The sequence below is a fragment of the Suricata suricatta genome, chromosome 1 (assembly GCF_006229205.1).
Source record: "Suricata suricatta isolate VVHF042 chromosome 1, meerkat_22Aug2017_6uvM2_HiC, whole genome shotgun sequence".
Lineage (NCBI taxonomy): Eukaryota > Metazoa > Chordata > Mammalia > Carnivora > Herpestidae > Suricata > Suricata suricatta.
Window position 1 is genome coordinate 98,263,573 of NC_043700.1, and position 16,594 is coordinate 98,280,166.

At 38.9% G+C, this 16,594-nt stretch overlaps 1 protein-coding gene across 1 annotated transcript in view; it reads left to right on the forward strand.

The window, feature by feature from the left end:
- The window catches only part of MAD2L1 (mitotic arrest deficient 2 like 1), a 9,245-nt gene extending 6,035 nt beyond the window's left edge, over positions 1–3,210 (forward strand). Inside the window, exons 4-5 of the mRNA XM_029941500.1 lie at positions 2,144–2,247; positions 2,897–3,210. Of these exons, the coding sequence (XP_029797360.1) occupies positions 2,144–2,247; positions 2,897–3,069 (277 nt within the window). The 3' untranslated portion in view covers positions 3,070–3,210. The remainder of the gene's footprint in view (positions 1–2,143; positions 2,248–2,896) is intronic.
- The last annotated feature ends 13,384 nt before the right edge of the window (positions 3,211–16,594 follow it).

Below are 16,594 nucleotides of genomic sequence, written 5' to 3' on the forward strand. Positions count from 1 at the left end.
AAGATTGCACACAAAGAACTCACATCTTTTCAAGCTTCAATAGTAAATATTCTGCTACTATGTATTAAATACTGCATGGTTTGCCCAAGCTAAGATGAAACCACATCATGAATCAATAAGCATTTTGCATTTTCTTTCATTATCTGCTCAAAGTCATGCCTACTGCACCTCTAAACATTTCATTAAATCCAATGATACAGCAAACACTCCCAAAATAAACTTAGATTGTATTGCAGTTTCACTTAACATATAAAATGCTGTGTTGTGACAGGTATCAACTACCCATTAGATACTGAATCAATTTTTCTTAAGCACTACTAACTGCTTGCTTTTCTTGAAGCTAATCATTCTGAAAATTTCCTGTTAGACCTGTGAGTGCAAACATATGGTATCTGTCCTCTGCCTGACTTAGTTCGCTTAGCATGACACCCTCAAGGTCCATCCACTTTCCTACAAATGGCCATATTTCATTCTTACTGCCATGTAGTACTCCATTGTATATATACCACATCTTCTTGATCCACTCATCAGGTGATGGGCATTTAGGCTTTTTCGATGTTTTGGCTATTGTTGACATTGCTGCTATGAACAAATAGCTCAGTGAAGAAATGGGCAGAAGACATGAACAGACACTTCTCCAAAGAGGACATGCAGATGGCCTACAGGCACATGAAATGATGCTCAGCATCACTCATCATCAGGGAAACACAAATCAAAACCACACTGAAATACCACCTCACACCAGTCAGAGTGGCTAAAATGAACAAATCAAGAGTCTCTAGATGCTGGCGAGGGTGTGGAGAGTTGGGCACCCTCCTACACTGTTGGTGGGAATGTAAAGTGGTGCAGCCGCTCTGGAAAACAGTGTGGAGGTTCCTCAAAAAACTATCCAAAGAACTCCCTTATGACCCAGCAATAGCCCTGCTAGGGATTTACCCAAGAGATACAGAAATGCTGATGCATAGGAGCACATGTACCCCAATGTAAGTATGCTTGATTTGACATTTAATCCCCTGTGGAAAAGAATAGGGCTCATAAACTGTGCTCACAAAAAAATTGTGCATATATCATGGACTTGAATAGATAGTGTACATTTAACATAATGGCCTTTAGTCTAAATCCATGAATTCCAGACTTTAGTGTTTATGGTACTGTATGTGAAGCAACACATGATATACCTGGTGCACCATTTAAAGAACTGTTTAAAGGTACTTTTAAGATCAGGAAGTATTATTCTGACTTTTCTCCCAGATTAAGATGCAGCTCTACTGGGGCACCTGTGTGGCTCAGTCAGTTAAGTGTCTGACTCTTGATTACAGCTCAGGTCATTCTCTCATGGTTTGTGAGATCGAGTCCACAACCAGCTCTGTGGTGACAGTGTGGAGCCTGCTTGCAATTTTCTCTCTTCCTCTCTCTCTGCCCCTCCCCTGCTCATGTGCTCTCAAAATAAATAAACATTAAAAAAATAAAAGATGCAGCTCTACTGTATTTCATTTAATGCCACAAACTTCCTACGACACTTCATAAACTGATTCATAAACTGAAGTTTCCAGATACCCTGAATGGGAAATGCCCATCATTATATGCTAATTTCTAGCATTGTCTTAAGCATGTTTACCTGTAAACTGAGAACTTTTTTCATAATGAAATATAGATTGCTTCTGAACCTGTTGGTCTATTTTAGGAAAGTTAATTTATACAAATAATTTGATACAAATAATTTAACATCTTTTTTGAGGCAATAGGAAATTATACATTTAGGCAATTCTAGAAGTGCCAAAGTGATTGTACTGATTAAATATTTTAGATACTACTTGTTATCTTTATTTTAGGAGGTACTGAAGCTTTCCTAACTTGAAGCACTTAACAGGTTTTCTAATTATCTGTTACTGAATGACCTGATACTAGGATTAGCCATAAATATGATTGGAAGGATAAATAGAGATCATACTGTGCCTACTAGGTTGGAGATTCTAAGGAAACATATTATCCTTATGTCCTTATATTCAAACATTAAAAACAAAAACTCTTTTTGAATGCATTACTTATTTGATTTGGGGAATATTTAATCAGATAAATAATCTGAACAATGTTTTAAATAACTTGTTAAAATTTAAATTAATTGATTTGGTTTCTTTGATAGTGCACCCAGAGAAAAGTCTCAGAAAGCTATCCAAGATGAAATCCGTTCAGTGATCAGACAGATCACAGCTACAGTGACATTTCTGCCACTGTTGGAAGTTTCTTGTAAGTGTTATACAATCTTCACGTCCTTTTACTAAATTTTTTCTTAATTATCAGTGTCACGTAACACAAATGAGAAAAACTTATAAAGCAAAAGTAATACTATATGCATTTTATCTAGAAGTGCTGAAAAGGAATGAAAGTAGTCTGCAGTACTCAGTCTGAAATATTTTGATGTAATTCATTATTTTTATTTTCTGCACATTTCTATGTATGTAATTAAGACTTTTAGCTACAATTGTGTCTTTTTTTCTAATTAGTTACTCCTTTGTTCATCAGAAAAATTCTGCTATCTGCCAGACACTGTTCTGGGCCCTGGGAAACAGCAGTTACAAAACCAAAATGTTATCTTTTCTATGGGGTCATTCATACTACCCCATGATTACTTCTTTACGCAAATATTTTTAATGGTTTTCTCTTTAGAGGAAAAAAAAAAAAAAACCTCGATTTTTTTTCATAAGATAAAGTAAAAGGAGCACAATATTTTCTGTACTGAAATTTCCTTTGAGGAAAAGCAGTTAGCTAATTGATTAGAGATCTGGCTAAACTAGCTTTTCTGACAGTACAGGTGGTTCAAATATGAGAGGGACAGGAAGAGTAGTCTTACTTCTGAAAAAATAATGGTTCTTTAATGATCTTGTCCCCAATTTAGGTTCATTTGATCTACTGATTTACACAGACAAAGATTTGGTTGTACCTGAAAAATGGGAAGAGTCAGGACCACAGTTTATTACCAATTCTGAGGAAGTCCGTCTTCGTTCATTTACTACTACGATCCACAAAGTAAATAGCACAGTGGCCTACAAAATTCCTGTCAATGACTGAGGGTGAGATAAGGCCGGTGATGTACTTGTCATGCTCAGATGTGGTTTTCCTGGAACCGAGTCAACTGTAGTTGATACGTTTTGTTTCACTGCTTAATTTTTAGATGGGGAAAACTTAACATTATACTTCTGTTGAACTGTGCATAGTTGTTACATTTTTTGGTGCCGGTATGACTTTGTACAGGGTTGACCTCCGTTATTGCACACTGTTCAAAAGGGGACTAGCGGATACATCTGCATTGTTATGTCAATTCCTTTGAAGGTGGTAACCATGGATGGCAAACTTTTGTTACACAGCTAAATGCCTTCTTAAGTCAGACCTTTTTTGGTCAAGTACCTTGACTCAGAATAGGTAGGAAGATGTTTAAATATCAAATACAGCAAAAGCAGTCTGAATATTCAAAGTCTTGTTTAGATCCTGAAATTATCTAATGAGAATCCATAAGTAATGAAGTATTGCTTCTATTAGGTCCTTTTGCCATTTATTTGTGTAGTTTCCATATTGAAAACATTTCCAATTATTTGATTTTAATTTATATAACCTGAGCCTACAAAGGTATGAATATGTCTACTTTAAATTCCTATGATACAGAACTCTTAAAAATTTTTTTTTATGTTTTGTAAAATCAAGCTTTAAATGATGATGAAGAAATAAAGTTAAATGTGTATGTTTTAAATTTGTCTTAAAATATTTTTTTTTATGTTGGTGTGATGTTAACATAGTTAAATAATAGGATGGATTCAGTACAGCTAATTATTTCTTGTGCCTAAGGTTGTCTGGCCTAAAGATACAAGATTGATTAAGTCTGGAGGTACTTTAAATTTAATGTACAAGCTTTGATTATACCCCTTTAATCTTATAACAGTAGACTTATTAAGCATCATTCTTTGTGTAAAAAACAGTACATGTCATTTGGAATTAATTCATTTTAGCATATGTTGCATTGTAGAACTTTTCTATACCCTTAGCCTTATTGCCAGCCTTGTTTTCTTCATTTTTCCAAGGTGTGTTTGAGGCAAACTTTAAAAAGTCTTCTTTAATCTCTATTCTAAGTCTTATCTCATTTTGTAATAATTGATTAAGTGCTTAGTCTAACTCTTTATATGTATTAACTTTCACTATTAAGTAAATACACATAGCTGGTATCCATTCATTCAGAAATTACGGTGAGGATCTGTTAATGTGCCCAATGGCCAGGATGAATGAAACAAAATCCTGGGCACCCATGTTTATAACAGCATTATTCACAATAACCAAGAAGCAGAAGCCACCCAAATGACCATCAGATGAATGGATAAGCAAAATGTGATGTTATACATACAATGAAATAAAATTCAGCTTTAAAAAGGAAGGAGGGGCGTCTGGATGGGCCTGATGGGCCTGGCCTGCCTCTGATCCAGTTTTGCTTACTGTAGGCAGAGGAATGAAAAACATGCTCCAGCTGAGCCTATCAGGGTCTGAAACAGCCCCAGGAGGGACTGGACCACACCTGGTCTTCAGGATCCTCCTCCCACTATCCCCAGTTGGACAGGGAAATTAAGCCTCTGTGATGTTTACAGTGTTTACAATAGAAGACTAACAATCCCATGTACTAGTTGACTTTTGCGCTTGGCAAACAACCATAGAATAATGATAAGCATTTTTCCCTGTAAGTGTGTGGGTCATCTGGGGTGCTTGTCTTATTCTCATGCAAATCTGCAGCTCACATGTCTCATTCTCCCAGTGAAGGAGCAATGAATGGCTAGCCTGGATTCTTTCAAGTTTAGCTTCAGAACCTTCACACTGACATTTTTTCTCACATTCCACTCATGCTGGCAAGTCTTTTGGCTAAGCCAAACTTCAGTAGGGCAGGGAACTACACTCCCATGGAGTTGGCGAGAAGGGTGTGTGTAAATCTGATGAAAGTGATATTATACAGCAAAAATCAGAATAGCTATAATAATCCTATACTGTAACTCCTATTTTCCACCAGATGTCACTAATGCTACAATATTCAAATTAAGGTGAATTTCTTTTGACTCAAAACTAGGATATTCAGCTTTTCTTACTGGAAATTAACATTGGGATTTCTGGCTACAAAAATATAAAGACAGAGGAAGAAAGCACAGCATTCTTTCATTTACATGAATTCTTTACATGAATTGTTTCATTTAACTTCCATGCTTTAGTGCACAAGTAGAATTGAAGGATCAACAGGCAAGCAAACTGCACTGTTTTTAAAAAAAGTTTAGATGGTCCCTTCTGTCCATGACCAAGGAAGCTCAGCTGACTCCTCAGCAAGCATATCAAAAGGAGTTCCTTCACCTTTTCCTAATGGCTCTTCCCTTTTATTTATTTATAAGTTTATTTTTGAGAGAGAGCATGAGTGCAGGAGGGACAGAGAGAAAGGAGACAGAGGAGACAGAATCTCAAGCAGGCTCCATTTTGTCAGCGCAGACCCTGATGGGGGGCTCAAACCTATGGGCCAGAGGTCATGACCTGAGCTGAAGTCAAGAATCCCTGCAGTGCTTAACCACCGGAGCCCCCGAGGTGCCCCAGCTCTCAACCTTTTACATCCCTTTGCCACTGAGTGTCCGGAACAAATTCTTTTCATTTACAAAACTCCATGTTTCATTGGGTGTATTTGTATTTAAGCTTTCCTCAGATGACTTTGACCAATGAATGGTAGGAGCCGAAAGATGGAGGACATAATCCTCTAACTTAGCTATATTGTTCAAAGAATAAATGAAGAGTGAATTGGCGAGCAGTTGTGAAACAGTTTTCCAACCAATCAGAAGAATTAAGTGACCTCAGTTACTCTTTAGGGATTTTTGGCTAAAGTTGTAAATAATTTCTTTTTTTTATTAGATATGTAAAATTATAAGTCATTTTGTCCAATGTAACTGATAAAAATTTGTGTTGGCATAACTGGAATAGAAATGCTACTAAAGTTCAAACTTTATTAGTTATATGTTCTAAGAACAGATCTTTAAAGATCTTTCTATTCTTCATGGATATGGTTTTTAAAGCTAGCAGTATTAACTGATACTTATTAAAAAAAAAATCTAGTTGGGAAAGCTACTTAATCTTCATTAGAGTTGACAATCCTGTTCCAATATGGCAAAAACACTGTAGCCTTAGCAACAAAACTATTAGAAAAGTCTAGAGAGGAAAATGTCAGGAGTTGACCCTCTGATTACACAACTCAGTTTATGTTACCATTTCACCTATTTTTGCTCTTACCATTTGATCTATTTTTATACTAGAGAAACATAATTTCATTTGTTTGTATAAAGTCCATTTTCATCTGTGTTTATCTGCACCATTTTGCTATGCAAGGTTGTTTGCACAAAGCGACTTAACATCAGATCAAAATCTTTATTGTTTTGGCATTTTATCTGTGCTAAAACAGGCCTCTGAGTATAAGCACGACCACTCGTGCTCCACTTCCATGCAAGGGAAAGATCTCAAACTCTAAAAACTATCTAGATATGGACACACCCAGTGGAGCCCTAGGCATGGATAGGAATTTCTTTATGGATGGCAGCCTTCACTGACCAAGTCTAGAAGTTAGGGATTTGAAAGATCGAGTCTGTGATGTCCAAAATATTTAATGTCAAAAGTACAGTTCTTAGATCACTGTATTAATCATAAATTCTTTTTTTTAAGTTTATTTGAGACAGAGACAGCATGAGTCAGGGAGGCGCATAGAGAAAGGGAGAGAGAATTTCAGGAGCAGGCTCCACGCTGCCAGCGCAGAGCCTGATGTAGGGCTGGAATCTACAAAGCCATGAGATGATGACCTGAGCCAACATCAAGAGTCAGATGCTTAACCAACTGAGCCACCCAGGTGCCCCATGTGCAGTTAATCATAATAACCAATGCAACTCTACAAAAACGGAGTCACAGCTTCCAGGCCTGGGAAAGGAAATCTGTGGATACCGATCATCTTCTGAGTGCCAAGCACCAATTAGAAACCTGTTCGACCTGGTTCCTTCTAAGTGAATGGAGGTTGGGGGTTGGTGGGGGTGTGGGACACTTAGGCCACAGCCTATGAGCTTAGAAACTGGTGATGGGACATGGGGAGAGTGAAGAAGCAAGGAAAATGATGAAGGCTGAGTCACCAAATGAGACGTCTGGAGTAAGGACCAGTGCCCCATACCTTAGTTCAGGGCCATGAGGGGACAGGGTGGAGAGAGAAGAAGGACTGGATTCAAAATGCAAGATTTGCAACTCTGCTGATGCCCACTGAGTCTCAGAGGATAACCATCAAGGAAACACTGCCCAGGGAGAAAGAATCCTTCATAGAGTTTCTTTAGCTCAATATATGGGCAAAGCATCAAATTAATACATTACATGCATTAGCTTAATCCCACAGCAACCCTAGGAGGCTCACTGTTCCCGACTTACACATGTAAAAACAGATTCAGGAAGCCTAGCTAATTTGGCCCAACTACATATATCCAGAATCCCCAGCCCAAACTCCAAAGCCAATATGCTTTCTTATATCTCATTGGTTCTCAGAGACTAGGGAACAAGGGAAGTGCCCCTGCTCCAGTGTGCACAGACTCCGCCCAAATGACTAGACCACTGCATGACACTACCCCTACGCTGGGGAAGGAGAACTTCTAGTCACATTATTTGAGTATCAAGTTGCATTAACTTTTTTAAAACACGTTTTCATAATAAGAGCACACTCGATGTTTATAAACACAAAGTATTTTGCTGTATGATAGCATTCATTTTCTTCCATCAAATTTTTTTCTTTCACTTGTGTTTGTAACTAAATGCTGTTTTGGAATATTAAATGCTGTTTTGGAATTTGGGCTTCTACTTTCTGGGTCTTAACCATTTTGAGAAATAGAAAGAGGAAAGGCGATTGAGATGTGAGTTGTCATCCAATTTATGGGGCGCCCTAGTCACAGTGGGTAGAATGAGGCTTAGACCGAGAGTAGAAATAAGGGTTTGCTACTACACCTCCATAAAGAAGCCTTGGGACGGCCAGAGCGCTGCAGACTTCCCCACTCCAGCCAACTCCAGCATGGGAGTAAGAAGCCGCATGTGTGAATGCCAAGAACAGAATCAGAAAGCACTGCACTTGAGCTCCCGTAAGTCTTAGATCTTTTCTATGTTGCTTAGGATGGTGCGAGAGAGAAAGTAGAGGGGCCCAAAACGTTCCTCCAACACTACCTTCTGTCACCGGATTAGATGGAAACCTGAAGAGTGGAGTAACATGCATCCTTCCCAGTGCTTCCCAGCTTCCTGAACTTCCTAAACACTGTACCACCGGCGTCATGTGAACTGCTTTAGGTATCATGCTCACAGGCATTTTTTAAATTTTAGTATGTATGTATGCAGAAAAATATAGAACACTTTTTAACAGATTATCATGAGCAAAGATTGTAAAGTCTACGCGGAATATTTAAAGAAAAACAGGGCAGTATCTGTGCGGGTGACATGCAAATGTAGAAAACTCATGAAGGCAGCGCACACGATGGAAGGTTGGGAAAGGATGTCAGAACCCATGTACTTAAGCATCAAAAGTGAGCCAGGCAGCTGTCCCTCTCTGCAGAGCAGGGTGGCTGTGCTCACCCGATCCTCAGCTCTGCTCCTTCCTACGCCAAAGCCTTCGGGAACTGCTACAGGGCATTTTGCTTTTTGCCCACAAAAGACTCGCGCACCATGAGTCAGGTAGAATTCCATGCAGCTCCCTGCACTGAAAGTCCACACTCTACCCTATTTCTTATCACTAATATGTCCAGTCATGTTGTCCAGAATAGCTCACCAGACTTCACAAAATGAATACAAAGACGGTATCAACTTGAAGATATCCCAAAGTGGAACAATGTGAAACCCTTATTATTCAAATCCCCCCAAAAAACATCCCCTTGTAATTACAAACCCACTGAAATTAAAGTCCAACTGCCTTCATTCACAATTTTATACAATTGACTCAGTCTCCTCCAGAGGGTTTTGCTCAGAGCCTGGGCTCCCAGAATTGCAGCTGTGTCCTGCACAACCTCTTCAAAGTCAGCTCTGGTCTCCAAGGGATCAGTGGTCACGAAAGAAACTGCATCTCCACTACAGAAGTTATCACAAACAAAATTATGGCTCCCAAAGTAAGTGAATGTAATGACATTCGACACTGCTGTTGTCCGCGAAGAGCAGGCAGGTAACCTGGTGGTACCGATGCTGGAGGCAGCGGGGCCCTGAGAACTGTTGGGTTTCAGTCCGCGGCAGGCCAGCCGGAGGCACCAGGGCGCAGCTGCGAGTCTGTACTCATCAGGCACAAAGTGCCCATCAAACAACTGCGCTTCCACATGTTTAATATGTGGGTACTTATTTTTTGTTGTTGTTTTGGTGATGTTTGTTGGGATCTCCTATTTTAATTGCCCACTTTATCTCAGAGAGCGATATTTGAGACATTATTGCCTTAGAAAACTTAGATATCCTGGTTTATTCATTTCCTTATGTGTCCTGTCTCATGCTTTTGGTACTTCTGTGCATGACTGTGGTCAGTCTCGAGAAAACCTCTACTCCACAAATTCCTCCAAGTGTGTTCTCTCCAGAACAGTGGAGTGAAGTACAGTCTCCCCATAAAAGCATGGGGAATGGGGTAATGAGCATCACCCTACTCCTGCAGCACTATGTTTCACTTAATAATATACAATCATTTATTCTGATAATAGTAATTATCATTACCCTTCCATAGACTTTTCATTCCTACTTAGGCAGGTTGAGTAGGACCCAGGTAGGCAGAATCTTAGAATCAAGATTCTAAGAAAAAAAAAAAAAAACCACAATAACAGTAAGAGCCAATGATTACTTTCTGTCAAGAAGTAACAGAAGGATAACAAAGTTTAGCAAAACTTTAAGGAAATTCTAGATATCACAGATTAGTCGAAAGTTAGTATTCCGAAGAGTTGGGCCATTGAAAATATAGAATGCAAGCACAAACAAACAAAAAATATTCCAGAAAACTTCAATCTCAGGGCAGAAACTTTTCTGCTCTCTTACTCCTTCCTGTCTCCGTAGGATCTGACCGTCAGTTTAAGGAGAGAGACCGCAGCTGGGAAGGAAAGGATGCCAAGAGTTGCAGCTGCGGAAAGTTGTTACGGTTGTTTTAACTTTCATAATGTAAAATTAGCACATATGCAAATTTTTAAAAAATCACGCAGTAGAGAGTGGTATCAAATGAAAAGTAAATCCTCCACCTGAACCCATCCTCCACTATCCATTTGCAGCCCCCTATTTTTAAGTATTTTTTGTCCAGCTGGTGGCTATCACCATTCCTCTGAAGCATATGTTGATACTTTCATTTCTTGTTTATCAACTTTAGATAGTATCTGCTGAAAGATGCGAAACCTATTTCTTTTACCCATCTACTTCTAAGATTTTCCAGTTATACTGTTTTGATTTTCCTGGTGATTAAGTATAATCTTAAAGATTATACTTCAAACTCTGTATTTTGTTCCATCAACTTTAGGCAAAATATCTTGTTTTTTTGCTATATAAGGGCGAGAAAAATCTGTGATGTTATCTTCTATGTCTTCCTGCTGCCTTAATAGTCAGACTTCCATTGTTTTATATTATCGGTGTTAATATTAGTCAGATTCTCTTGTATTGTTATCTTGTATTGTTGTCTTCCAAGTTTTGTTTATATGTTGATTCTACAAATTAAAATAGCATTTACATTATTCCAATTATTAAATTACTTTTTAATGAAGAACTTATTGAGAAAGAAAGGGTAATCTTACGTTATTAATACTGAAAGATGAATATTCCAAGTGTCAAGGTCAAATGGATTCCTTAAACTCAATCTTCGAGACTTTCTATTAAATTTAATTTGGTCAATGATCCCTTTAGTTTCCAAGAACTCTTTCTCTCTCTCTCTTTTTATTTCATTGCCACCTATTCTTTGGCTTCTTGACTCTGAAGGTGTGTGTGTGTGTGTGTGTGTGTGTGTGTGTGTGTGTGTTGGTATCAATATTTTTTCTTCTCTCTTACCTGTTTTCTTCAGGAGTTAACTGTTAAATCCATTCCACTTGGACCTTCTCATTTTTGTTGATTTAATCTAAATTTTCTGGGATTTCCCCCCCCCCATATATTTGAATGATAAAAAAAGGTTGGTTAATATTAGTAGCATGATTTTCCACTGTGATATTTGACTTTTTTCTTGAATGAAATGATGAATGATGGGGTCTATATGTACATATAAGCTAGTAGTAGTACAAATTTAGGGTACATTTAGATATTTTCTTCCTCATGTACTTTTCTAAGTTTCACTTTTAAAAATATTACTTTACAATATCATATCTTATTTACTACGTGTTGTGGTGCACGGTCAAGTCAAATTTTGTGTGCCTGTTTTCACTCACTGTAGTATGTCTGCTTTGGTCGAAGGGCCTGAATGAATACATGTAATTTCCAGGTACTGTCAGTAGAGGGCAGTAAAGGGTAGTGGAGCGAGCACTCCCTGCCAAGGTCTGGCATCTCTCTTTTCCCTTTCTTTATAGAGGTAAAAATCTATTAGTGGTAGTAGAAAGTCCAGAGTGCCAGAGTCAAAAGAGAAATTACCGATAGGGATACTGACTCAGGATGAGGATCAAGCTGAGGAGGCACTGGAAAGATTTAGCCACAATTCAGAGCTTCGGTATATATCATAGAGATTAGAACCACATCTGGAAGGGGAACCGTTAGAGCAGTTTCACAGTCCCGACTCCTACTTCCCAGCTTGTTTAAAGCCTAAGGTCTCCCTCCTAAAGTAACAGGAATCTCCTTTCCACCTTGAAACTGATACATACTTCCTGTCTGAGAGTTAATATGCGCTGCCAGCAGTGGTTAAGAGTTCCACAACCAGCCATTGCAGGAAGGAGAGATTGAATGGGTTATGGACACCATAAACGTAAACAGTTGATGAAAACACTCACATATGTGTCAGTTAAGTAACTTGAGAGCCAATCTACATCAGATGTGGCTTAAAATATTTTTTTTCCTCCTCGAGAAGGGAAACATTGTTTAAACATGGAAAAACTATATGACTGAAATTAGATAAACTTGACTCTATGAATTATTAGGTATGTGGTTCTCAGTTACTGAACTTTATTGAGCTTCAGTTTCTCTATCTATAAAATGGAAATAATGATTCTTATCTCATAAATCCGCTGCAAGGAAATGAGATGATGTCCATAAACTACCTGGCAAAGAACTTGACAATTTGTAGTTATTCAATCGATATTACTACCTGTTCTCTCTTCCTGGCTTTGGTAATGGCAGAATACATGGATGGATTAGAGGGAATAATGCTCAGTGAAATAAGTCAGAGAAAGACAAATATCATAAGATTTCACTTATACATGGAATTTAAGGAACAAAACAAATGAATAAAAAAAAAAGACACAAACCCAAAAACAGACTCTTAATTATAGAAAACAAATTGAGGGTTACCAGGGGGGTGGGGCGATGGGTGAAGTAGGTGGAGGGAATTAAGGGTATACTTCTCATGATAAGCTGAGTGACATGTAGAATTGCTGAAGCACTATATTGTACAACTCAAACTAATAAACCACTGTATATTAGTTTTACTGGAATTGAAATTTAAAAAATACAAATTTAAAAGAAAGAAAGTGAATTAAGAAAATAGCCCTGTATTTTCAAAGTGCTTAAAAATGTATTATTGACATAGGGTCATCTTATACTGTGTCTTCTATTTGATATTGAAGATGAAGAGTTAAGTGTTCAATGAAATAAATGAAAACAGAGCCTACCACTGTTATTCTGTTTAGAGCTCATTCATCAAATTAAAATAAATAACAATGGTATTTTGGAAGAAATTAAGCTTTAGCTATTCCATGTGCAGATAACTATTATGTGACTAAGGAAAACTCCCTTGATTTTTTTAAGGAAAACTTTTCTGTCCTTTGCACCACTACAAGGGGGAGATGGTATCAGAACACTGCATCTGTCTCAATTAATCCCTAAAAATCAGTCACTCACAATCCTGGCTGCATAAAGATTCACTCAAAACAAGTTTTTAAAAATACAGGCTTCCCAGATCTAATGCATCAGAACTCCTGGGGGAGGAGTGCCTGAGAAGTTCCTCCACAAGAGTCTGATGCATATCAGAATTGATCAGCAGGCACTAGATTCTAGAAGGAGAGAAGTTTTCCTGGTCTTTGAATCTCTAAAATCTCTGAAGGGGAGAGCAGGGAATGGGATGTAATCTGGGAGTTGGGGAAGGTGCAGAGATAAGTCTGCCTACATTTTGTACCTTAAATACATGTTGACAGATGCTCGATGAAAGGCCAGAAAGTGTAGCCCAACGAGCTCCATGGGTCTGAATACGGTGAAGCGTGTCCAGACTAGCACTTGTCCCTGGCAAAGTGGTGAGAAGTCTGGATGCCACTATCTACCTGCCACTTCTGTGCGAGTTTGGTTTTAAGATGAAAGGCCTTACCAAAGTCTACAAAGACCTGTGCTCTAGCCTCTAGCTACCTCTGCAGGCATATTTCACTCTCCTGTACCTTCTGCCTGTGTCTCCAATCCAGCAAACTCTTTCACATCTCTGACATTTGCATTCTGTCCCTTCCTCTGAAAAACAAAACTCCCCCCGCCATACACACACATTTCTCTTGTCTCCTCTTCCCTTCCCCCTTCCTTCCCCTCTCCTGTCCTCTCACTAAATAATTCCAAATTGTTCTTTAAAGCTCAGTTCCAATGAGCTCTCGCTTGCCCTCTTCACAAGAAATCAGGTGTGTTGGGTCCTTCTTTAAATTTCTCATTTCACTCTTTTTCTCTGCAGTACTTTCCAGAGTCTGCTGTTACACAGTTATTGTTGGGACTCTGTTTAATTTCTGCTCCCTTCACCTCTCATTTAAATCCATATTTTGTGAGAGTTGGGCCTGGGTCCCTGCTGCCCAGACCCTATCAAGTGCCTTTCTCCTAGGACAGATTCAAACACACTATCTGTTGAATGAATGAAGTAAGTGAGAGACAGATTGTTTTAGGTCATGCTTTTTCCCCCTCCATCAGTGCCAGAAAACTATTTCATTCACTCATTCAATAAAATTTTTGCATTCCTCCAATGCACGAATGCTCGTGAGAAGTAAACGATAAATCAGTTATAGACTTTTCCCTTGAGGTCCATAGCGTCTAGAGGGGAATAAAAGACCTGTATTCAAATGCCTGTTACCAGAGCCTGTATGGGGGAACCATAAACTTTGTCGGCAGGATCAAATTGCCGTCTTCCACAGTTGTCAAAGGCAAGAGACCGTCCCTGTGAGAAGAGACCGGGGGAGGGAGGAGCACACAGGAAGCTGTGTGACCTCCTAAGTCAGCTGGATTTGAACCCCTCAGGTTACATCTTGGCTGCCTGCCTTCAGAGTGTCTAATCTGTCTGTGCAGCAGCCCTCCTCATCTGAAAAACGGCCAGTTTCCTCGCAGAAAGGGAACACTGTATTTCCAAAAAATGTCTTTGACAGAGTTTTGTAGGTTCTATGGCACTCAAGAGGTCCAGATGGGAAATACACACATGATAAGATGTTTCGCATCATTAGCCATTAGGAAAATGCAAATTAAATCCACCATGAGATATCACTACGCAGTTATCAGAAGAGCTAAAATTTAAAAAAAATGACAGCACTATCTGTCACGTGCGGATGTGGCGAAACTGAATCACTCATATAGTACTGGTGAGAATGTCAAATGGTGCAGCCATTCTGGAAAAAAGTTTGATGGTTTTTTAAAAAACAACACATAACAAATACCATACAACCTGGCAATTGCACTCCTAGGCATTTAGCCCAGAGAAGTGATGACTTACATTGACACGGATGTGTATAGTAGCTGTATTAGTGATAGCCAGAGCCTGGAGACAATCCAGAACCCCTTCACCAATTGGCTGAGCCAACTGTGATTCATCCACATCATGGCATACTACTAAGAGACACAAAGAAATGAACTATATACCTCCAGCCATCTGGATGAATCTCCAATTATGTTGAATGGAAGGAAGCAAATCCAAAAATGTTTCACACTGTATGATCCCATTTTTATAACAGTCTTAAACTGGCACAGTTACAGAAATGGAGAACAGACCTGTGATTGCCAGGGATGAAAAAGGTGGTGGGTATGGAAGGAAGTCGGCGGGGCTGTAAAAGAGTGATATGAAGGACCTTTGTGGTGATGAAACCGTTCTGTATCTCGATTATATCAACGTTAATATCCTAGTTATGATACTGTACTATAGTTTAGAGAGAAGGTACCATTAGGGGAAAATGAGTAAAAAACTTGATATAATCTCTCTGTATTATTTCTTACAGATGAATCCACAGTTATCTCAAAATAAAAAGATTAACTTTAAAAAATTCAAAAGATGAAGGCCACACTCTGGAAAATAGTGTGGAGGTTCCCCAAAAAACTATCCATAGAACTCCCCTATGAGCCAGCAACAACACTGCTAGGGATTTACCCAAGGGATACAGAAGTGCTGATGCATAGGAGCACGCGTACCCCAATGTTCATAGCAGCACTGTCAACAATAGCCAAAACATGGAAAAAGCCTAAATGTCCATCACCGGATGAGTGGATCAAGAAGATGTGGTATATATACACAATGGAGTACTACATGGCAATGAGAAAGAATGACATATGGCCATTTGCAGCAACATGGATGGACTTTGAGGGTGTCATGCTGAGTGAAGTAAGCCAGGCAGAGAAGGACAGAAACCATATGTTTTCACTCATAAGTGAAACAGGAAAAACTTAACAGAAGACCTTGGGGGAGGGGAAGGGGAAAAAATAGTTGGGGAGAGGGAGGGAGGCAAACCATAAGAGACTCTTGAATATTGAGAACAAACTGAGGGTTGATAAGCGTCGGGGGAAGAGGAGAAATGGGTGTTGGGCAAGGAGGAGGGCAGTTGTTGGGAAGAGCACTGGGTGTTATATGGAAACCAACTTGATAATAAACTATAAAAGAAAAAATTAGCAACAACAACAAAAAAAGCTGAAGGCCCAGTCAGGGAAACAAGTATGTCAGTTAGGCAGTCATCACCTAGACCTTAGAACTGTGACATCATAGTGGCAGTGACCTTGACTACTGTGGAATCCTCAGGCTTCAAGCATTTTACGGTACTCTGCCACGTGCTATAGACCCACTCGATTTTCAGTGCCAAGAATCGAAGAAAAAAGGATTTTCACATCAGTCAGAAAGCATACTGAACTTTTAGGTGATCATTCAAGGCTTCACCTTATAAGGTAGTCTTTTAATATACTATTTTGGATCATAAAATATACTGTTTTGCTCAAAACAGACTGACAGTAACTGGGAGTGTTTTCTTTTGTTTCTTATAACACATATGGACTAATTCGTAACTTCAGCACCGGCTTCATGAAAGCTGCTCATGTTTATAAGAGTCAGTGCTGCTGAGTAGAAGGGAGGGGGCTTTACATTCTGGGGGAAGACACTTTCTGGGCCCCATGAGAGAGAATTTTCTGGACTATGAAATAATCTATCCTATTTATGAAAGAATTTTTGCATTCTGTGCAA